The 23,894-nt window shown below is 34.6% G+C and overlaps 1 protein-coding gene across 4 annotated transcripts in view; it reads left to right on the forward strand.

Moving 5' to 3' along the window:
* LOC143252357 (uncharacterized) overlaps positions 1 to 23,894 on the forward strand; it is a 93,442-nt gene that overhangs the window by 30,912 nt on the left and 38,636 nt on the right. For all 4 annotated transcript variants that reach the window (XM_076504350.1, XM_076504347.1, XM_076504348.1 and 1 more), the window contains exon 3: positions 4,208 to 4,659. In XM_076504350.1, coding sequence (XP_076360465.1) covers positions 4,208 to 4,659 — 452 coding nt within the window. The remainder of the gene's footprint in view (positions 1 to 4,207; positions 4,660 to 23,894) is intronic.

Genomic DNA, 23,894 nt, shown 5'->3' on the forward strand with positions numbered 1-23,894 from the left:
TTTAAATAATATCTCGCATGCCTAGGGTGCTCGACTCGCAATGTGAAGGTCGCGAATTTGAATCCCCGTAACACCAAACGCTCTTGCCTTTTAATCAGTGGATACGTTATGATGTTCGATCAATCCCACTATTTGTTGGGCCTCCCGTTAGTACAGAGGTAAGTTTCCGGATTTACAACGCTAAAATCAGGGGTTCGATTCCTCTCGGTGGGCTCAGCAGATAGCTTCATGTGGCATTGCTATAAGAAAAAAACACACACACTATTTGTTGGTAAAAGAGTACCCCAAAAGATGGCGATGGGTGGTGATAACAAACTCTAACCACTCTAGTCTTACACTGCTAAATTAGGGACAGCTAGTGCAGATAGTCCTCGTGTAGCTTTGCACGAAATTCAAAAACAAACAAATACACGCTAGTTCATTGTCTTTTCCGTATTGTTCAGTTATTCATTATTTCTAATTGAAATTACTCACGTAATTAGTTATCGATAGTTTTTCCCTTTTTTTAAAAAAAGTGAAATAAGAGGTACAGTGTTTTGTCATTTTTAACTGCTGTTGTGTTTGTTTTACAATTTTTATCCAAATATACAGAGGACTATTTGAACATATCCGTGTGTAAATTTTGAACTGATGAGTTTAAAGGAAGGTACCTTGCCAAAAGCACTCACTGCCATCTGTTGGGCTATTATTGCTTAATTGAACCGTTGGATCTGTCTGACAATTTTTAATCTTTCTCTAGTCCCAAAGTGTGGAGCACATTTTGCAGAAATTTCCATGAATCTTGGGCTCAAGGACCTACATTATAAGTACCCTAAACGCTATGCCACACCAAACTGTTTTGAAATGCGCTTTCGACTAACTAATCCTGGGTTATCTATCTCTTCGTATTCTGACTGGAAGCCAAATAACGCTTTATTTAAGCCGAGCGTGGCTCTGCGTTTAGCGTTCCACGTCGAAATTCAAAGTTCGAACCTACCTGCAATATACTCTAAAACACCTTCCGCACTTTCAAATTTGAGCGTTGAAAAAGTAACTGTCAATTCCACCATTCGATTATGAGTAGCTGTGTAAGTAGCGTGTGCTTCCATTTGATTGACTTCCTAGTTCTTCATTAGGGACAACTATGCCTGAACTTTGGAGGTCTTTGACCTGGTGTTTAGTTCGCGTGTCGTGTAAGGCGCCGTTTGATTAACTGTGATAGGATGCTTTTTGAGGTTAGCTCTGCGTAAGTACCAGGATTTTCATACAGTATTTACAATTTAAGCCATTAAAGGGATTGCAAAAACTTAAAGAAACTCGTCTTTGTCTGTACCAGTACCATAATAGAAGTAGGAACTCAACATAATGCTGTCAAGTTCCTGAGCGAACCAAAAAGTACAATTAAATATCTTTGATGTTTTATAAAATGAAAAGTCAAAAAGATGATGGACGTCTCTGTCCGTGAACAGGAGTTGAGGCTAGGTTTAGAAAAACACGCACGTAGCCAGCTGTTACTGCCTTCACTACGTCGTAACTTGTTGGCTTGCTCTGTTTCTTTTTTCTCCTCATCCTAGACGTTAAGCATCATTATAAAGCACTTCTTTCTCTTCTCCCGTTACGCTTGTCATCATCCTGCAAGTGGATAAAAAATACACTCTCAGACTGAGTAATAGAAAAAACTTCAAGAAAAAGAACACAAAAAAGAGGAAAGGGTGGTTGTGTGTGTTTTTTTTGTCGTTTTTTATATATGATAAAAGTACGTTGATACAGATGGGAGCAGACACTGCTGTTGGTCGATTTATCTTTTTTCTGTATCTTTTACCTTATTTGGAATCGAGATAAAGAAGTTTCACTTTTTTATGAATTACACGATTTCTGAAGGATACCATTTTGAAAGTACTTGTTTATTTAACACACTCTGCAGATTTAGCAAACTGAATTTCATTCTTCCACAAACATTAAAGGGAATCTAATTTATCACTATGTGGAGTTACGTATGATCACCTAATCACAGACATACTGTAGATATGCACTAATAGTCCATTCTACTGTAAAGGTGATGAAAATCTGATTGTTACGGATGTGCATAGTTGACCTATTGAAACTTCAACAGTAGTTTGGTTAAAATTGCTATGTTGTGAACTCGTGGATGGTAACATCCATTTCAGAATAATCGAATTTCTGTGTGGTCATAAGACAGAATGTTCGATGGGATCAAGATTTGTCAGCTTCGTGTACATGATTTTATATTATATTTATTTTATATTATCTGAGCGCATGATTCCCAAGATATTGTTTCATTCTATTATCTGTATTGAGCGATGTTATAATTAATCTGTCACGTCATGAACGATTATCGATTTAACAAGCAATATTAAAATGTCACTCATATATCTGTGTTAAAAAAATACAAATACATTAATATGTCACTTACAGATCCGTGTTAACAAACACAAATATATTAGAATGCCACTCATAGACCTGTGTTGACAAATACTGAAAATTCATTTCACAACAAGCGAGAATGACACAATTCTTGATATAATGGTTTGTTTTGAATTTCATGCAAAGCTACACGAGGGCTATCTGCAGTAGTTCGGCAGTGTAAGACTAGAGAGGGAAGGCAGCTAGTCACCACCATCAACCGCCAACTCTTGGGCTTCTCTTTTACCAACGAATAGTGGGACTTATCGCAACAGTATAACTCCCCTACAGCTGAAAAGGAGAGCATGTTTGGTGACACGGGTCTTCCAACCAGCGACCTCAGACTTCAAGTCAAGTGCCCTAACCACCTGACCTTGCCGGACCGTCTCAATATAAATTACTCCATGGTCACTAATAATCGCACGTTTGGAAATAGTGTTCATATGATGACAATACTGACAGCTTATGTTTCAAATTTAATGACATATTTCTCATTCGAAACGTTGTTTTTACGTAAAGAGAAACAACCATATGATGTTTGTTTTGTTTTTGCGCTAGCTGTCTCTATTTTTGAAGCTGTATGCTAAAGGAAAAGCAAAGAATAAACATCACTCACCGCCAACTTTTGCGCTGCTTTTGTCAAAAGAATAGTGAGATTTGAATCTCACCTTTATAAGGTATCAACGGCTCCATTTTGCATAAGACGATAACGGGACACAAACCACGTTAGCTCCACACATTTTATAATACATTTGTTTAGAAGTATAATAGTCATTGTGACTTTTCCAGTGTATCAAACAGTTCATTTCGTTCGAAATTTCTCCTTTGTATAACAGTTTAATAACAATTAAGTTAATTTTTATGGGCACTGTGGTTTTTCAAGTATTTGTTCGAATATTTCATAATCACATAAAATACAGCCTGTCCTTACAAACGCCGGTTTTGCAACTTGTGTGGCGTTGTATTGTCTATAATCCGCCTTATGTATTAACAGGATTTGATGCATGGCGAACTTCCAGCTGGTAATGGTTCCAATGAAAAATGTTATCTCAATTGGCGAAAGACAAGCAAAATATTGAGGAAGTCTTGTAATCAAAGCTGCGCGACAGTGATGTCATTGTCAGACGGTTGGAATGCTGCCACGTCGTTCTACTGGTATAGATACAAAGCTAACATTAAAAGTTGTTTCATTTCGAAGACTGTCGAGGTCATTACGTATAAAAACGCGACTTTCTTGCATTCCATGTAGGCACTCGATATTAGTATTTTTTCCTTTGTGAAATGATAAACTCTAAATTATCTGCTTGCCTCTCAATAGTCCATCAAAAGAAAAATAACTCATTTGATAGTTATCACTCGTATCTAGTTAAACTATTTTTAGTAGAAGTGTGTGTGTGTGTGTGTATCACTTTTGTATCTTTAAAAAGGCTTCACCGGTATCGTTTTTTATTCAGACACGTGAAAAACTTAAAGATAATATCATCTTGATTGTCGTGCTCAAGTCTGGATCCCAGTCATATTTCAAAGCTTTTTTTAAAAAAAAAACTTCTGTAACGAAGCCCGAGTACAAGAATAATTTTTATCAAGTTTTTTAAGACATTTACTATTCTTTAAGATATTTTTATTAATTTCCAGTTTAAAGGATGAATTTATTTTAGTAATGTGCTGAATTATTTTCTTGGTCTGTAATAAAACACATACAAGCCACTAACTTGGTGATAACGTAGTTATTTAAAGCCTATAAGTTATGGTCTGAGAAGTAGATATAGATAAAACTGATATATATTTATATATTTCCTTTTAGGCACCATTATCTTTGTTGACATTGTCAGACAGTCGTCCAGATTCTTACAATTCCACGGTGCCACTGAGAGAGATTAATGGCTCCACTGCCAGCGATTCCAGAATGTACGGAAATACGCCCACTCAGTTGAATGATCATCGTTCAGTGACCATCAATGACACGTATTTGTCCAGAGGTTTGTCTTCGTCCAACAGCCATAATTATTCCTTCAGTGGAGGTTTTCAAAGTGGTGCAGTAGGTCATGGAGTGTTTGTCAAGCCACTGACTGAAGTCACCGGAGGGCTTGACGTAACTAGAAACGTTTCTTTGTCACAGAGCTACTCCTTTCCACATTCCTTCTCCTACAGCGGTCTCTCCCAGTCTTCTTATCTACAAGAAACGTCTTACAGCTCTCCTTGTGGTCCAGTTGTGGATGTCTCACAACCTTCGGTGGCAGCTTCTTTCTTTGCCAGGTACGTAACGTTCTTTATCAGAACACCATAAAATAAATTTGTTACAACAAACACACACACACACTGTTACACGTTGAAAATTATATTACAGGTCTCAGTGGCTTGGTAAGTCTGAAGGATTATAACGCTAAAAACCGGGCTTCGGTACCTGTAGTAGGAACAGCACAGATAATCCCTTGCGTAGCTTTCTGTTTAACAAACAAACTTAAAGGAAAATCATAACTTCTAATTAATTAATGTTTTCATTTATTAACGGGACGTTACTCCTAACATGACTTCTCTTCCAATTCGTTATATTTTATTGTATTTTTTCGACTTATTAGCATAACTACCTGAAAAGAGACAAAGATAATTATTAACTGGACATCGTAGAATACCACATTCACTACTGTGCTACATCTAAGCCAACCTTATCATCAAACCATAAAACGTAAATTTCGTTGTTTGAGAAATAAACGTATGCATGAGAGAAATGTATACAGTGACGTTAAAGTAGATAAACATGTCAGAATGAAATTTCAAGTTAAAATATATCTATCGATAGATTGTTGTTGTTGTTTTGAATTAAGCACAAAGCTACACAATGGGCTATCTGTGCTCTGCCCACCATGGGTATCGAAACCCGATTTTAGCATTAGAAGTTCGCAGACATACCGTTGAGCCACTGGGGAGCACTATCAATAGAAACCTAAAATATTAGCTTTTAGTAACTAATGTTAAATAAAAATCGCTTATTCTCTGAGCTGTAAATGTTCTACAGTTCACACAGTAATGTGTATCAGATAAAAATAAGTCGGAAGGAAGTTTTAAATGTAAATGATACTTATACATACTTAGTCGCATCATACCTAAAAATAAACTATTACAATAACTCTATTTACAAAAATGATGAATTTTAAAATTCAGATTAGTTAATTAATGGTTACTATATTGTGATAGTAGCTGGAGTATATAGAAGTTATGTAAGTTCATGACTGATAAAAGGTTGGTCATGAAAAGTTGCTTTTCTTCTAAGTAATTTTAAAAACAAACAAACAAAAAAACGTTATAAAAACTTCAAAACACAAGACGTGAAACCGCTCATTCGCACGTGTCTCTGAATGGACTAACAAACCTTCACACCAAATTTGATGAAGATCCATTAGCAGAGAGCAAAGTAGTGGTAGAAAACACTAAAAGGTCCATAAGAACTATAAAACTCGATATGCGAAATAAAAAAAAATGTGTAAATGTTTCCCAGTGGATCCAATAAACTCTCACACCAGTTTTAGTGAAGACCCGTCCAGTGAAGTAGTTACATGGATATATAGCGGACAGTACTATTATATTTATTTAATTTATATCTTCAAACTTCTAGTATCCTTCAATATCAAGAAGGAAAGCACTCTTCACTGATTATACCACTATAACATTGTTGATAAAACCTGTATTCCAATGTAGAGTATTGACAACAACATAAGAAAATGAATTTCTTTTCGTCAACAAAACGTGAATTTCAGTGAAGAAAAAAATGACCCTGAGGCTCTATCTATTCTTTAATCCATTGTTTCTAATGTTGAATAAATAAATAATAACAGATAATTATTTGTCACCGTATATCACATGTTATGCAAACACTCTAAGTATTTTCGGTTATTAATGATGAATAAAGTACTTTACATATAAAAACTAGCAAAATGAAAGGAAATAAGAAACTCCAAGTGTTTGTTCTTTTATCTTAACAATTTAATATAACTGTGTAAGCATTCTATAACCTTTTATCTTAACAATTTAATATAACTGTGTAAGCATTCTATAACCTTTTATCTTAACAATTTAATATAACTGTGTAAGCATTCTATAACCTTTTATCTTAACAATTTAATATAACTGTGTAAGCATTCTATAACCTTTTGTAAACTGTATTATGTTATCCATGATTCTACTTCACAGTTTAGAGCGAAGTGATTACTCTGAGTGAAAAACTTAATTAACTCTAGAAAAGTTATGTTACAACCACTTTCAAGGATATTTTTTTATTATCCCATCATAATAATACGTACAAGTAAAATAAAAACATTTTATTAATACTCCAACTAAATGTGTGCAACTGTTCTTATTTGTTGTTTCTAAAAGGTAGTTGACTATTCTAGAATAAGTAGCAAATTAATTGTCAAAAAATGTCAGATCACTTGATGCATGGTCTATTTAAATATGTACTTTAAGATTAAAAGAAATTTCAAAGACAGACAACTGTACGATTGATGTACTCTGTAAAGTTTGCAGGTTAGAGTAAAATGATACTGACAGTTCTTAGACACGGTCTGCTTTCTTGGAAAGACGCTTTAAGTTCCTTTTTCCTAAATAGAGTTAACTTGTTGGTTGCTGAATGAAAATATATTACCATCCAAAACGGTTTCTAAATCTGATTATGAAAACTGCGAAAACCCAGCTTCTACTGCTATTTTGTTAAACGTAGCACTTTTTAACATGTTTAGGCTTAACCACATTTTAATTGTTCACAATTTCCAGAAAAGTTAAAAACGCAATAAACATAGAATGGCACAAAGTTAAATAGAATAACAATCAGGTACTTTTTTCTTTGTTTTAGTGTTAAAATGGTGAAAATGAAAAAAAGCAAATTAATATTTAATACGGCATGTTTCTCTCTCTCATTCTACTCTTCCAGTTATAAACAAGTGTATCACTCAGTCACTATGATGGTTATGATACATGTCAACAGTTATGAAATAGAAACTTTATCCTGCCCTCAAAATAAGACAAAAAATGCTTATTAGCAATTAGTGAAGGTAAGAGTAGATAGGATCACGCCTTCGTTACCGTAAACTGTAATCTCTACCCCGAGCTCATTGTTTTGGTCAAATTACGTCACATTTTTTCTTTGGAACAAACTAGGTTTCGTTAAATGAATAAGTCTCTCGACCTTAACGAGAGACTTCTTGTGGGAGTTATTCTTGAATTATGTATGAAGCAAGAAGACATTCGCGTGGGAATTTTCCACGTGAGCCATAAAATAAAAACTGTAACATATTTTACTTTAAATATGTGTTTTCTCCCTTTCTGTCAAGTATCTGCGGACCAAAAGAATAATTAGGCCCAAGCAGGCGAGCTCGAATGATTAAAGCATGGGAACACTGTCTTAGTAGGATGGGAAAAGTTAATAACCTGAAAGGATATTAATTAGATGTTGTTTTTTACATAAATTACATTAATCATTTTTAGGATGAGCAACATTCATATAGAATATCTATAAGGTTTGCTTTGTTCCTGTAGCCTACTGTATGAAAGCTAGTGTTATCTACTAAACAGAATACAAATTTGGTGTTTGAATGTCTTTTCACTTGTTACTTTGTGTAAAATAAAATATATCTTTGAATCTCGTCTGAAAATAATATTACAACACAAACAGTGTGTTTTTTGGCTTCTCTACTACGTAAGGTTACACTTAGATAAACTACTCATGTATAATTTTGTCTGCATTATTCTTATATAAGTGATAGATAAGTCATTACTGGAAGACAGTATATTGTAAATAACCCCAAACAGTGTTGGATACCTTAAGTGCACGTGTCCTTGAATAAAGTTTTAAACCTAGGTAAATCAATAGAAAGGAATAGAACATACTTAATAGTACCGACGATGGACATTAAACCATATTATTTAATTCATTGACCAGATATTGTAATTTTTTTGTATTCGTAAACATTTCACGTCGTCTTATTGAAACAATTCTGGAATTAAATTATTTAGAAACATTTTCATAATATATGTCTCATAAGAAGCTGAAAGCCTACCTACCTCTCGTAACATTTATATTCACATAATAATGTTTTAAAAGAAGCAAGATTTATTTTCACACGACTGTGTTATGAGACACGAATACATTTATTTTTCGTCCAGACTTAAGGGTCATGCAAGTTTTCTCTTATGTTCGAAGTCAAAAGCGTAACTATTTTTCTTTTCGTGGCTGAAGCAATAAAGACTAAATGTTTTCCACCTTTAAGTTTAATTGACTATCCTATGAATAGCAGAAATCTACACGAAACGATAACCTCTATATTTTGGCTTGTATGCTTCGTTCTGGACGTAATTGGCATGTACAGACAGACCCATCTTTGGAACATTGGCATCCCAGTATTGCAGTAATTTTCTCTAAATCTTCGGGGACTCTGTGCATCCCTCAAGAGTAAACCCCTAAAAAATGAAGAGCCACTTTTTTAAGACTAAGTAATTGACCAATAGTAGCAGGCTTCAGCTGGTTTGAAATGGATTGAGATTGATGTGAAAGCGAGGTCAGACTTCTAATGTACGCCTACTTTCTTTTCAATCTAAGCGTAATAGAAATCATTTTCTGCCTCTTTAATTTGAAGTTCTAATGAAATTAATAAACTTTAGAAGTTTATTTTTTCTTTTCTCTCAGATTGTGCAGTGAAATTATTTGATGGAAAAATAAGTTCTTACAAATTTACAGATATTAAACTACCTATTCACAGTTTCTAAGTAGAAATTAAGAATGTTTTTCATGTATTTTCCCTTCTTTTCTATGTTGTAGTCCATGATAAGATAAATTACAATAAATAAAAAATTTCACACCTTTAACAACAAAGCATTTTATTAAATACCGTCATTATGTTAGTGTTTAACTGTAAGAGTGCTACCATTAACATTATTATACCTTCGTTTAAACCATGGTACGTGACTTCATATGCTCCTAGGCCATTAACCACTGATTGAAGATTAGATAACAAATCCGAAATCTGTGATATTAATTATAAACTATTTTAAAATTCCAGTTTCGATATGTTAAATATTACGTTCTCAATCAAGTTGTATATACATTGCAAAACTTTCGATTCTACATTACCGTTTAGAGTGTATCCTGACAGTTACGATTCTGTGACAGCAAAAATTGTTTAGCCACTGGTTGTGTTGCATTATAGTTACAAGATGTCTCATCATGGTTCTTAATCATTGCTTTCAACCATGAGTGCTTAATATGCGACACATTGTTCTCAATGATAACTTGGATATTACTTGGAACCTTAAACTTGAACCACATCTTATGGGCACGAGATCTACATGACTCCTAGGATCCAGGCATAGCTGCTCTCAAGATCGAAATACTTAGCAAAGGCAAAGTATTTTTGCGCTAGCTGTCCTTAATTTAGCAATATAAGACGAGAGGAAAAGCAATTTGTTATCATTACACACCGACAACTAGTGGGCTGCTCTTTTATTAACGAATAGTGGAATTGACCGACACATTGAAACGTCCCCACGGTCGAAAGTACAAGTATGTTTGGTATAAAGGGGATTCAAACCCGCGACCCTCAGATTACGAATCGAACGCCCTAACTACTTGGCTACGCCAGGCCTCCAAAGGAAGGAAGCTAGCAGCATCTTCCATCAGACATCCTTTGTCTAACTTCTTAAGTTGAATAAGATCTGACTGTTACTTTTATAATACACTCGCAGCTGAAAATCTGAGATATATTCAGCGTCAAATCATCTGGAGTCCTAGACTGTGGGAGTTGCAGTTCAACACTTTAACAATTATGCCCTATATGTTACTTTAACAAAATTATACCATAGAGACTATACAGACTACAATAGAGACTATACACACTACAAAAGAGACTATACAGATACAATAAAGACTGTAGAGACTGTACAGACTACAATAAAGACTAAAGAGACTACACAGACTATTATAAAGACTACAGAGACTGTACAAACTACAATAAAAAGTATATAGACTATACAGACTACAATAAAGACTATATAGACCATACAGACTACAATAGAGACTATAGAGACTACAATAGAGACTATACAGACTACAATAAAGACTATAGAGCTTGGGTTTAAGATGAGTATGAGATATAAAATTTTGTTATAATATTATTTTATTATGGCGGCTGCTGTGTTGTTAAATTACAATCGCTTTCGAAAGCAGAATATTGTGAGTCGTCATAAGAAAACGTTACGTAGTTTCTTATGTTTTTTCCCTCCATTAGAATAAGTGATGTAAAATCAAGAAACCATTCTTTATGTGTAATAATTGTTTTATAAATATAATTTTTATATAGTAGTATATAGAGCAAGTAAATATTATGTTTCTTAGAATAACCAACGATAACATGCTTAACGGCATCATTTTCATTATATCCTTTATAAGTAGTCTTAAAAGATAAATATTTCTTTTCTTAACATAAGTCTCTCAGCTTACTTAATACGATTGACAAAATTTATCGTAAACGTCATAAGCAGAAATATGTCTTAAGGGAATTTGTCGTTGCTAATAGCTTTTGTAATCTGATTTTCTGAAACTCGAGTCCTCTACTATGAGTCGAAACCAAATCATTTCTGCTCCTAATGCTTTCCCCTCTTATGCTTACGTCCAAACACCTAATTTACAATGGTCGAAATGACTACTGTGCACCCACGCATCATTACAACTTTTTAATCTTGTTCCAAGGGAGCTCCAATTACTTTGTTTTATCCATTAACATTTTTGGTAAGTACTTTTTTTAAGTTAATCCATTTTTATCCGGTGGCAACATGTTTCACATATACTGATTTCCTTACATGGCTAATTAAGATAAATATTAAACACAGTTAAAAAGTTTGAAGATTGGAAACTGTAACTATTGAAAATACTTAATGCATAATAACGGAATTCAAAAAGTTGTTTGAAGACCCAAGTTAACTTACAAGAATGGATTTTATCAGTTTTTAAACACCCTATACTTGCAAGTCCATTGTCCTACAGTCTCTCTCTCTCTCTTGCTGTCGATACGGATTAAAGGCCTGCATCCAAAACCAGATTACATTGAATATGTTTTGCATTACAATGTCCATCATCCTTCTAGTTCATTAGGAAAGTGCACCTTAAAGTGAATCTCTGACAACAATAGTATTAAAAAGGGCTCAGTTTTAGGTTTTGATTTAGAAGATTAAAACAATATTTTTTCTGTAGCTGTTTGTGACTATGTTTCAGTTACATTACATAACTTCAGTTATGATCACCTCAAAATTTCCTTGGTTCAAACGTATAGTTTCAATGCCGTACGGTGCTTAGAAAACTGTGTATATGGTATTGTGTGTATTTACGATTAGCAGACAGTTGTACAGGTGGTTTGTGTTTGGATGATCTATAATATTTGATACCTGTAATAGTAGAGAAATTAGTTGTGAAGTGTCAATATGAAAAATCTGCGAAGTTTTGTTTTTCTCTCTTGGACAATGATTGGCTACAGTTCTCGACTGTTGTAATATTTGAAATGTTTCCATCTAAATAGGGCAGCTAAACAGAATGTATTTCTCTTATGTCTATATTCATGTGGTTTGCAAAAATATGAGAGAATTCTGGCAACTGCATTATTAATATATTTTGATTCCGCAATTCACATCACTCACAAAGCTTCAACAAACTATGTTAGGTGTAGAGGGAGCTAGTGTTAGTGGTTGAGGAAATTGTAAAATACTATACTGAAGAGGCTTGCATTCATCAGTACTACTTCGTGCACCGTGTTAATCAACACTCGTGGAGATAGAATCAAAAATGGTATTGTAACTCTTAGTGCAGAGCTAAATTTGAGTATGAAATGGTAATGTTTAGTGCTAGTTTTATGAGCTACAGGTTCTTGGAGTTAGTGTTTAATTATCTAATAGCAGGATTATCTCCCCACTGAAATCCACCATCCAACTCTACTGACTGTTTAATTATAGCAAGCCACATGATACTGTCCATAAAAATTCAACGAATTTTAACAGGACGTATTTCACAAGCTATCTTTGTAATTCGAAACAAGGACTAATTCGATCTACTCATGCTTTGACAGCTGTAAATCACCTATGGTACCAGACTTTTCGGACATCCTGTATATTATTTGTATATAGTTTCAACTCACCATATTAGTCCTCGTTTCATGCAGTTCATTCAAAGCACGGATGTCTATCCTTGAATCAAAATTCATGATTACCACATCTACTCAGTTTTCCGTTACTAGTGGTAACCTTCAGACAAACCTCAATTTGCACTTACAGTCTGTTTCCATTCGTCCAGCATTGTACTTGACAGGATAAACAAGATGATTTGTTGTCCCTGATTAGTGGTCATTACTTGCTCGTGACCATCTAAAGTAAAGTACACTGGACTTATATCAGCTGTTGCTTTTCTTTTGTCACAGTGAAATCAGGTAATTCAGAGACTATAATGTGGCTGGTATCTGGCTTTTCCTTGTTCGCTGAGAAAACCTTCAATGGGTTTATCAACAATAACTATTTCTCAGTATACCACAGTCATAACCTGACACAAATCGCTTAAGCAAATTTTAGAGATTCACTCCTGGAATATGCACCACATTTAAATTTAACCTCTCTTTTTGACCCACAGCTGAACGACTGTCTGCATGTTCAGAGAAGCTAATAAACTTGAATTACACAAACATGGAGCTGCCAAGAGGCCTCCTCCGTTTCTCTGTGGTCAGAATTGGTCAGTGGAGATTGCTGCCTATTATTACTCTGTAATTACCACTCTAAATCTTTCTAAGACCAGCAGGCTGCTGGGACAGTCCTAACTTAGTAACTCTCCTTTGGTAGGTGGCCAAATGACTAGTCCATTGTGTGCCTCCCCCAGCACGGTAAAGTCCAGTAAACGACTCTGTTGAGATTACTGTAGTCTCTCCGAGATGGGTCACTCTGCTGGTTGCTCTCTTTATAGGTACTACGTGTACGTTTGTGTAACAGAGACGTAGCTGGTCATACTAAAATTCTAGTCATAACATCAAACTTTCTTAAAAGCTTACTATGTGAAGTTCGTACCTCGCAGGATATAACCTCAGCATCGAAGAAGGCAGTCATAACTATCTTCTGGTCGTTCACATCGACAGTAGATGTTCAAATACGTAATGATATCTCGACTACCATTATACTTGTCGCATCCCATCTAGCCTGATTATCCTTGATATTGACAAAAGGCCTCGTAAGTACTGAACACAGGAAATATGCTATGGTTGTCATATTAATACAGTGAACACAGGAGATATGCTATGGTTTTCATATGAATATATTCTTTTTTTACATTCACTCATAAGTTCTTATAACAGGACTGGCACAAATGAAAATCAAAGAAAGTGAAAATAGAAGTGTTAGATGTCATTGTTATTATCAGTACTGAAATAAATAGAAATTATATTTTATGTTTTATAAGATTATGCATATGTTTGTTTGTTATTAAACACAAAGTCACATAATGATTTATCAGTGACGTGCTCATCACAGGTATCTAAACCTGACTGTTAGCGTTATAAGCTTTCATATTTTCTCGCTTAGCTACTAGAAGTTGTTTGTTTGTTTAAGCTAAGCACATAGTTACGTAATGGGCTATCTGTGCTCTTTTACCACGGGTATCGAAATCTGGTTTCTAGCGTTGTAAGACTATGTATATATCGCTGTGCCACTAGAGGGCTAGATAATGGGAAACGAAAGGAGTGACACTAAACATATTTAAGCGCTGTACTTCCATGTCAACTATATTTATCGGTAAAATAAGGATAGATCGTTCTTACAGTGGAACTATAACAAAACTAAGATATAACAGGAATTTACCTAAAATCTGGAAGTGGTACACAGTCAAACAACTTTAAGGTAATAAAGTTCTGTTCATTTCTACCCTACGTCATAGAACCCGTTAGGTAGGAAATCTAAATTCTGGTCACTTAAATCCAACAAATCCACGAAATGCAAAGATAATCTAAGAGTGGCGGGAATCTACCTGGGTCGATATTTCTGAATATATAGGATTCAAACTCTGATCTCCAAAGATTATAAGATCTACACAAAATTTTGAGATGTTAAAAATAAAACTATAGGAACAGAGACTTGAAATGACATACACCACAATACTTTATTGTATTAAGTTTCCTGATGCGAACAGGGAAGACGCGTTTGAATTGGGCTGCATTCGTACGATCGTATTTCATGATCTTCTTAGAACCTTGTAAATATCATTATTATAACTCTGCTATTAAGTTTTACAAAAACACACAAAATTCTTCCGTTTACATTCAATTATGAAAACATTTTACTTTTTTTACTTCCTCAGACTTGGACATTGACTTATGGATCGAACTCCGTGCGTGATAAAGTCACAGACAAATGATAGGAAGGTGGTTCCTGCTAATATTCTATTAATTTATTTTTTACCTCTCTTACGAATGATGAAATAACCTTCTTTACTAATAGTGATAAGAATTTTTAATCAATATAACTTTTTTTTTGGGGAAATGTTTATGTACAGTGTTAAAATATTATGGTTTACAGTTATCCGGTAGACAAACAAATCTGTACGTCTATTTTTTATTGTTATTATTCCCTTACTTGTTCTTCTAAGCAATATATTTATCACAAAATAATTTGAATCAAAGAAAAATTAAATCTGCCCCCATTTTTCGCTAGATTCAAAATTATTCAGTTAGAATTAATTTTAACACTTTGTTTTACTGTTTTGTCTGTTTGAACATCTTTTTGGCGATGTGAGTTAGACTGATAGACAAAGAAATGGCGTAGATAAATGTTAATAGTCATACAAATGTTTTGAGTCATCAAACAAAATGACAAATTTTAGTATCTAGGACGTCTTAAACAGTATTCTTTGACCTGTTGCTCTAATCTCTTACGGGGTTAGGGTAATAAAACGATTGTAGGAAAGGCTGTATCTTAAATCTTGGAGAAGTGACGCCCTAAAGTCACGTTTAAACAGCAACAAAACACCACCTAGAGAGTTTGTTTTAACCAGAAAATTGCATCAGTTTTCAAAAGCTTTAAAAATTAAAACAGACGCAGCAAAATACGTGTAGACACCCATTAAAAATATTTTTTAAAATATACGATTTAAATGAGTAAAAGTGGAACAAAAACTAAGTAACCCTCTTAGTTTCAATGATGTATAGTACGAGATTAGGTGTTTAATATTCACACTTACGTATTACGCATTTAGTATTCACACATACGCGTCCAGTGATACATCTAGATTGTGTTTATGACACTTTTGTTTGCACAAAGCACTTATCACCCCCATTATCTGATAGTTAAAAGCCAGTCGAATATTTAAACCATGTTTCCTGTTAAATTAAACATTATGTGAAAGGAAAAGATACTACCGACGAATGTACTTGTTTTAGGATATTTCACACGAAGTTACTCAAAGTCACACACATCCCTAATTTCGAATTTATAAGCTAGAGGTAAATCAGCTTATCAACAGCAATTACCGCCAGATCATGGGCAACACTTCACAGACAGAAGAGTGGGATTTGATGGTCACCCTTACAAAACAGCCATGGCTCCAAAGTCATGAAAGAGATTTATTTTTGTAATATCGGGATGCGAACATATGACCCACAGATCTATAATCCAGTAAGCCGCCAAATGGGTTAAGTTCGGCTTTAAAATGTGTATAACTAAACTAAAGAAGAGATTTGTAATAAAGCAATTTCTAATATGTACTGAGCATAAATAGTTTGTTTGTTTTTTTAATTTTGTGCAAAGCTATGTGAGGGCTATCTGCGCTAGCCGTCCCTAATTTAACAGTGTAAGACTAGAGGGAAGGTAACAAGTCATCACCATCTACTACTAACACTTGGGCTACTCTTTTGCCAACGAATAGTGGGATTGAACGTCACATTATAATGCCCCACGGCTGAAAGAGCGAGCATGTTTGGTGTGACGGGGATTCGAACCTGCAACTCTCATATTACGAGTCGAGTGCCCTAACCAAGCATAAACAGAGAATTACTACACGTTTCAAGAGTCTTGTGGAAAAAAATGAAACTATGAAAATTCAACATTACAAAGAACAATTAACTTTCCTTTTGGTGACTTGGTAACATGACCCTTTGAGCAAAAAACAAAGGTTCAATTTAAACTTCTTTTTTTCTTTCAAGTTTCTTAGGTGCTCTAGCAGGGTTTAATTGATGGGGATACAGTATCAGTGTTGTCAGGGGTTCTCCCATCAGATTATATGTGAGGCATAGCTATTACTTCACTGATCGGAACATAATACTGTCGTTTTGGTAAACCACTGTCTCAAATTACTGTGTTTAATCAAAGCTTAAAGTCGTAGTACTTTCCATAAAATTTAGCGTGGTTCGTTTCGAATTTTGTGAAAAGGTACACAATGGCTATCTGCGCTAGTTCTCCTTAATTTAACAATGAAAAACTAGAGAGAAGGTAGCTAATGAACATCGCCTGTTCACAAACTCTTGAGCTATTATTTAAACAACGACGGGATTGGCCGCCACTTTATAACGCCTCCACAGCTGAAAGGGCGAACACATTTGGTGATGAGAATTCGAATCCACGGCCTACAAAATGTGAGTCGAGAGCACTAACCACCAAGTCATGCCAAGCCTTTTGTGCAGAAAAATTTTCGTTTAGGGATAACGCATGACAATATTTAAATAAATGATTACGTGAGTAGTAAGTAAAAGAATGTTGTATATTTCATACATTTCATTTCAAGAGTCGCAGGTCTGCTGATGACAAAAATTGTATTTTGTAAAGATACAAAGTATAAGAACAACAATCAAATGATGTTGAATATTTTTCTACATAGGTTCTGATTGTTTATGTCTGCTTCTGATTGTTTATGTCTGATTCTTATTGTTTATGTATGCTTCTGATTGTTTATGTCTGATTCTCATTGTTTATGTATGCTTCTGATTATTTATGTCTACTTGTACTTTACTTATAACAGTCGAATTGAAAATAGGAACCAAACCATTTTCTACTGTTGAATCTTACCCCATGGAACAAACCCATTAGAAGATATATCTAAAAACATTTTTATTAGTTTCATGGCAAGGTTATTGTGAGACGAATTTGTATATCTAGTAATTTAACTCCCCCTCATTCAGTTGTTGTTTGTTATTAAGCACAAAGGAAAAAGAAGTGTTATCTGTGTTCTGCTCACCACCAGTACCGAAAGTTAGGGGTGGGGAGTTACATTCAGGACTTTACGAAAACTTAATAACAACCATACTCCTGTACACAGGAAGTCCTATGTTAACTGAATATCATGGATGGATTGCAGTCTATAAACTGTTCATCACATTTGTGAATACAAGACTTCGAAAAGTAGGGAAAGAAGTCCCATGTTGACTGAATATCATGGATTGATTGCAGCCTATAAACTGTTCATCACATTTGTGAATACAAGACTTCGAAAAGTAGGGAAAGAAGTCTCATGTTGACTGAATATCATGGATGGATTGCAGCCTATAAACTGTTCATCACATTTGTGAATACAAGACTTCGAAAAGTAGGGAAAAAAGTCCCATGTTGACTGAATATCATGGATTGATTGCAGCCTATAAACTGTTCATCACATTTGTGAATACAAGACTTCGAAAAGTAGGGAAAGAAGTACCATGATGACTGAATATCATGGATGGATTGCAGCCTATAAACTGTTCATCACATTTGTGAATACAAGACTTCGAAAAGTAGGGAAAGAAGTCCCATGTTGACTGAATATCATGGATGGATTGCAGCCTATAAACTGTTCATCACATTTGTGAATACAAGACTTCAAAAAGTAGGGAAAGAAGTCCCATGTTGACTGAATATCATGGATGGATTGCAGCCTATAAACTGTTCATCACATTTGTGAATACAAGATTTCGTAAAGTAGGGCAAAGGAATTGAAGTAATAATCTTATGGATCTTATTTCCCATTATTTACATCGACTGTGTGTGTGTTTTTCTCACAGCAAAGCCACATCAAACTATCTGCTGTGTACACCGAGTGGAATCGAACCGCTGATTTTAGCATCGTAAGTCCGTAAACTTACCACTGTACCAGTGGGGGACTATTTATTTCCAATAAGATTCAGAATTTGGGGGACAGTTGAATATTGATGGTTTGTCTCACAATACATTGGTAAACTTCACGTGGGTTGACAGAAGATTAACCTCCAGTTACTGGATTTTTACTTTATTCCATTCGTTTTCGGTTTCCTTATGTACTACACACACACATGATTTAAGTAAGAGTAGTGGGTGGGAGTTAAAGTGTCTTGGATAAGCACACTACCAATGACGCTTGAACAAATTTATTCTTATTTAATAATTCATGAGTTATTTTCCATGTGGAATTGTGACTCTAACTGACTTTTGGCGGTACACGCTGACCTTTACGATGTCATGCAGTAAAACACATTTAGTTTCACACATGCAAGAAATGGACATGTCTTTGACTGTCAGCAATGATCCAGCAATTTTGGTAATGTAGCAATTGCGCTATTTTTTCTACATTTTGGTAATATAGGATAAGACATATAAAGTCCAAGGCTACGAAAGTAATAACCTATTTCAGCTTGAATACAAGATGTTTTAAAGAATACAGACGAACCTTTTTGATTTACTACTTGTTAGATAAGTACTTTCTTGTGAAATGTTTGTTTTCTAAATGTTAAATTTACTGTGTTACGTGATCGTACTATAAACCTATCGCATATTATTGGTTTTATTGTAGAAAAAGAAAGTTTTCCTGAACCCCGCCGTCTGAATTAATTTGTTTCAAATGAGAAGGTACTGCAGGTTATAGAAGTTGTGTATCTACAGAAACAGTTACTTACGAATAATACACTTAATGAATTCTCCACATAAGCTTGTTTGTTTGTTTCCTGGCACCAGTGAGAAGTATATGATATACGGTGCAGTGAGCACATCTCGCGCTATGATGATCGTACTCTGACTGAATACATTAGGAAATGGTACCTTGGGAGAACGGAAGGGTCAACTTACTTGTTGAGGGAAATCACATAGTTATAACGTTGGCTCCTAAGCCTATTTTGCCAATACTTTCCAGGGTCCCACTAGTCACTTTACAATTACTATTTTTAGGAAGAGTGTATACATAGTCGTTGTGTCCCAGCCAATAAGTGTCCCTTTAAACAGAAAATAGAACGCATCTCACCGATAAGTCGTGTAGGTCTTACTGGAAGACTTTCACGACCCACTGGTGGGTCATGTGGGAGCCAACGTGTTGATGTTAGTTACCGAAACCAAAACCTATTTCCCTTACTTTAACAACTGCTCTGCGAGAAAATCACTGCAGTCTCTTAAATAATTTTTCCTTTGACTATCGTCTACAAGCACCTGTCTCTGTAAATAAAACATGGTTCTTTTCACTTTTTTGTTGCCGTTTAAGGAATTTTGAGATTGTACGTAATTTCGCGTGTTATTTCCCTTATCGCTAATTGTAACTTCCTTGCTGTTAACTATAGTGTAAAAATCTAATCTCTGATTTTCATCACGAACCATTAGGTATATGTTTTTCTTTTGCTACGTTTTACACTTTCTATTGATTTTTAACCTTTATAATTATTAGCTATCTCTATGCGTCCCTGCGACTTGAAATGAAAGCACTCTAGAAGGGCACCCTCACCATGAAAAGTTAATAAACTACTTGTTTAATGCTGGCTTTGTTTACTCACTCAATATTTATCAACTGATTGCACCCTTCTATCAACTAAGAGTTAAATGCCACTTTCGTTATGCTCGTGAAACGACTTCTTGTATTTATTACTAAATAATTCATTACATTTTTTCATTATTTATATATTAACTGGATGTTTTTATTTATGGTTCGAATACCTACTCCTATCGGTGATACCGTTTATTAGCCGTTCCTGTTTGCCTTTGTCTTTGTAATTAAGCACATAGCTACACAAAAGGGTATGTGTGATCTATCCACCAGGGGTATTGAAACCCGGTTTATAACGTTAGCTCTCGGACGTGCTGCTTTACCACTGTTTTCGTTACTTCGCCTCCGTTGGACTTTTTTTCTTTAACACCTGAGATTCGAAGTAACTGAAACATTTCACTAGTTTGTGTTTCGTGATGACGAGAAACCCACTTGAAGAAAAAATGTATCATCAAGACGGCTGGTATGAGTATTACCACTTTAATTAAAACCAAAATGTTCTCTTTGTTGACCTGAAGATGACCTAAGAAGGTCAAAACGTTGTTCTGCACTTTATTTTAATTAAAGTGCTAATACCCATACCAGCCGTCTTGATAATACATTTCACCACATTTCCCCTATGGCACTACACAACTAAATTTGTGATACATTTATAAAACGTACAATAGTGCTTATAGTTACATTTTATCAAAAAATCCTTCTCCTTACTGACAAACAGAAAACAATGAACTTATATATAGAAATAATTCAAAGATTCCAAGACCAGTTTCTGTCAGCTAATTCATGTTCTAATCTTAAACATCTGAGGAGTTTGAAAGATTATAAAAACGACGCTTTGTAAAATAGGTGTTTAGTGAAACAAAGAAACGAAATATTCTCATTCCATCGGTTATGAAATAAAAGGTGCTCATTACACAAATCATTAATTTCTTTCTACTATAAAGATAAGCCCCACAGTGGAACAACGGTACGTCTGCGGATCTACAACGCTATAACTCTGGTTTCGATACCCGACAGAGCACAGATAGCCCATTGTGTAGCCTTGTGCTCAATTATAAACAACAAAAATCTAGTTTGTTTAAATTATATTCTAGTTTTTACTTGGGACTTAGAGAGTTATAGCTCATCATAAAATACATCTAAGATCATGTACAAAGCATAAGAGAAATATTGAAACTTTATCACTAATTCATACAATTTTCTCTGTACAATTAGATTTGGCTCTAAATATGATTTTTCGTGCAGTAGGCAAATACAGTTAAGTGAGGCCTGGCATGGTCAGATAGTTACAGTACTCGACTCGTAATCTGAGGGTCGTGGGTTCTTAACTAGTGTTGACATAAATGTGTTAACTGGTCTTGTGTTATTGTCCGTTATTATCTGTAACTAGTGTTGAGATATAAATATTTTAACTAGTGTATATTTGACTCTAAATATGATTTTTCGTGCAGTAGGCAAATACAGTTAAGTGAGGCCTGGCATGGCCAGATGGTTACAGTACTCGACTCGTATTCTGAGGGTCGTGGGTTCGAATCTCCGTCGCACCAAATATGCTCGTCCTTTCATCCGTGGGGGCGTTATAATGTTACAGTCATTCCCACTATTCGTTCGTAAAGAGTAGCCCAACAGTTGGCGGTGGCTAGTGAAAACTAGCTGCCTTCCCTCTAGTCTTACACTGCTAAATTAGGGATGGCTAGGGCAGATAGTCCTCGAGTAGCTTTGCACGAAACTAAAAAAATGTACAAACAAACAAACAAACAAACAAACAAATGAAATTATATACATTTTCTTGATTCAGGAGACAAGTGAAATATTTTATGATTGGCTTATAGTGAGAATATAATGTTAATATTACAGGTAATTCCATAGTTATTTGTCCAATAATTCTTTCACAACCGTGAACTGAATGTCTTGGTAGCTACCAATTTTCAAAATTTATTGAGATACCTGGACTGATGAAAAGCAGAAGTTTGATATTTTTGATATATCTTTGCAAATATTTGCCCCACCGGTGGCACAGTAGAATGTCTGTGAACTGACAACACTAGAAAGCAAGTTTTGATACCCGTGGCTGACATAGTACAGATAGCCTATTATGTAGCTTTGTACAAATAACCAATGCATACAGTTTCTAAGTCATGTTGACTTAGCATGTGATGATTCAGCACTTAGCTGTAGATACTGTAATGTCTGTTACGTTTGTTTTATTCGTGGTTTAATCACTGAATTATAGACGTGACCATCAGTTCTTTACTCACTACATTATGTACTCGCTACGATTACGGAGCCTCAATTTTTAGCTTTAAATAACTTCAGATTTGCCGTTGAGCCATTAGGTAATTGGTGTATTGTTTCAACTGTTATTCTGTATCATCTATCATCTTAGTAGATGTTTGTTTGTTTGTTTTGAATTTCGCACTCGATACTCGAGGGCTATGTGTGCTTGCAGTTTCTAATTTAGCAGTGTAAGACTAGAGGGCAGGCAACTAATCATCACCACCCACTGCCAACTCTTGGGCTACTCTTTTACCAATGAATAGTAAGATTGACCGTCACATTATAACGCCCCCACGGCTGAAAGGGCGAGCATGTTTGGTGCGACCGGGATTCAAACCCGCGACCCTCGGATTACGAGTCGAACACCTGAACACACTTTGGCATGCCGAGCCTCATCTTATTAGAGCTTTGGTATTTTAATCGTGCTAAAGTTAATATTCATTGTCGCATATCAAGTTTAACCATATAAAATTTAAATTTTATTTACAACTTTACTGTTTAATACATATTTTATAACAAAGAATGGTCTTCGTTTTTTTTATTTTACTTTATTATCCAATTACAACTTTACAAACTCATTTGCTTATTATTGTTTTATAATGATAATAAATATTTTCCAAAATAACCACCTTTTATCTTGAGTTAATAGAATAGTTGTTACTACACTAATCTAAATCCCTACTTTGTGTAATTGTTATATACAAAACCTCTTATACACTGGTGGCATTTTTTTTTTGCTATTTTGACTTGATTATATCTTATTATAAGTTTTTTTTTTCTCAGTTTACTGTACATGTTTAATATTTTTCATGTATGGTTATATAATTTTCTCATCATTTTACAATGCGTACAAACCTTAAATATATCCTTGACACTACAGAATCTTCTAGGCAAACATTATTTCACTTAACTAATGTTTCATCTTACTGAAATTCATAAAATAATTTTCAAACGTATTTTCAGTCCGCTGTGCCTAGATGTGTGTGGTTTTTTTTATCGTACTCTTTCTTTGCTTTTAAAACATTTTAAAAATATTTGTTCTTGAGAAACTACCCTCTGTTTTTCCTTCTCTGGAGGAGCTCTTTATGTCTTGAATACTCATAAATATTAAAGTTATATTTAACTTATCGACAAAAATCTTAAGAGAAATATGTTGATAACCACAGGGTTGTGTGAAATAAAGGTTCTATACTCGTAGGTGACAAGAGTAACTAATAACTACCTAATGTTTTTCATGGTGTGTGTATATAGTCTTGACATTTATTTCCAATCCTTATCAGAAGCACAGTTTCGACAGTTTTAACTAAATGTAGTCTTTTCTTCTGCTACATGAAAGATAATGGCTTTTTTAATACAAAAAACATCTTACATTGGTCAGATTTTTGAACTCATTTGAATACAAAATACCTCTTGGATTGATCAGTTTTCTTAAACTTGTTTCAATACAAAATACATCTTGGATTGA

Source organism: Tachypleus tridentatus, chromosome 6, assembly GCF_004210375.1.
Source record: "Tachypleus tridentatus isolate NWPU-2018 chromosome 6, ASM421037v1, whole genome shotgun sequence".
Taxonomy (NCBI): domain Eukaryota; kingdom Metazoa; phylum Arthropoda; class Merostomata; order Xiphosura; family Limulidae; genus Tachypleus; species Tachypleus tridentatus.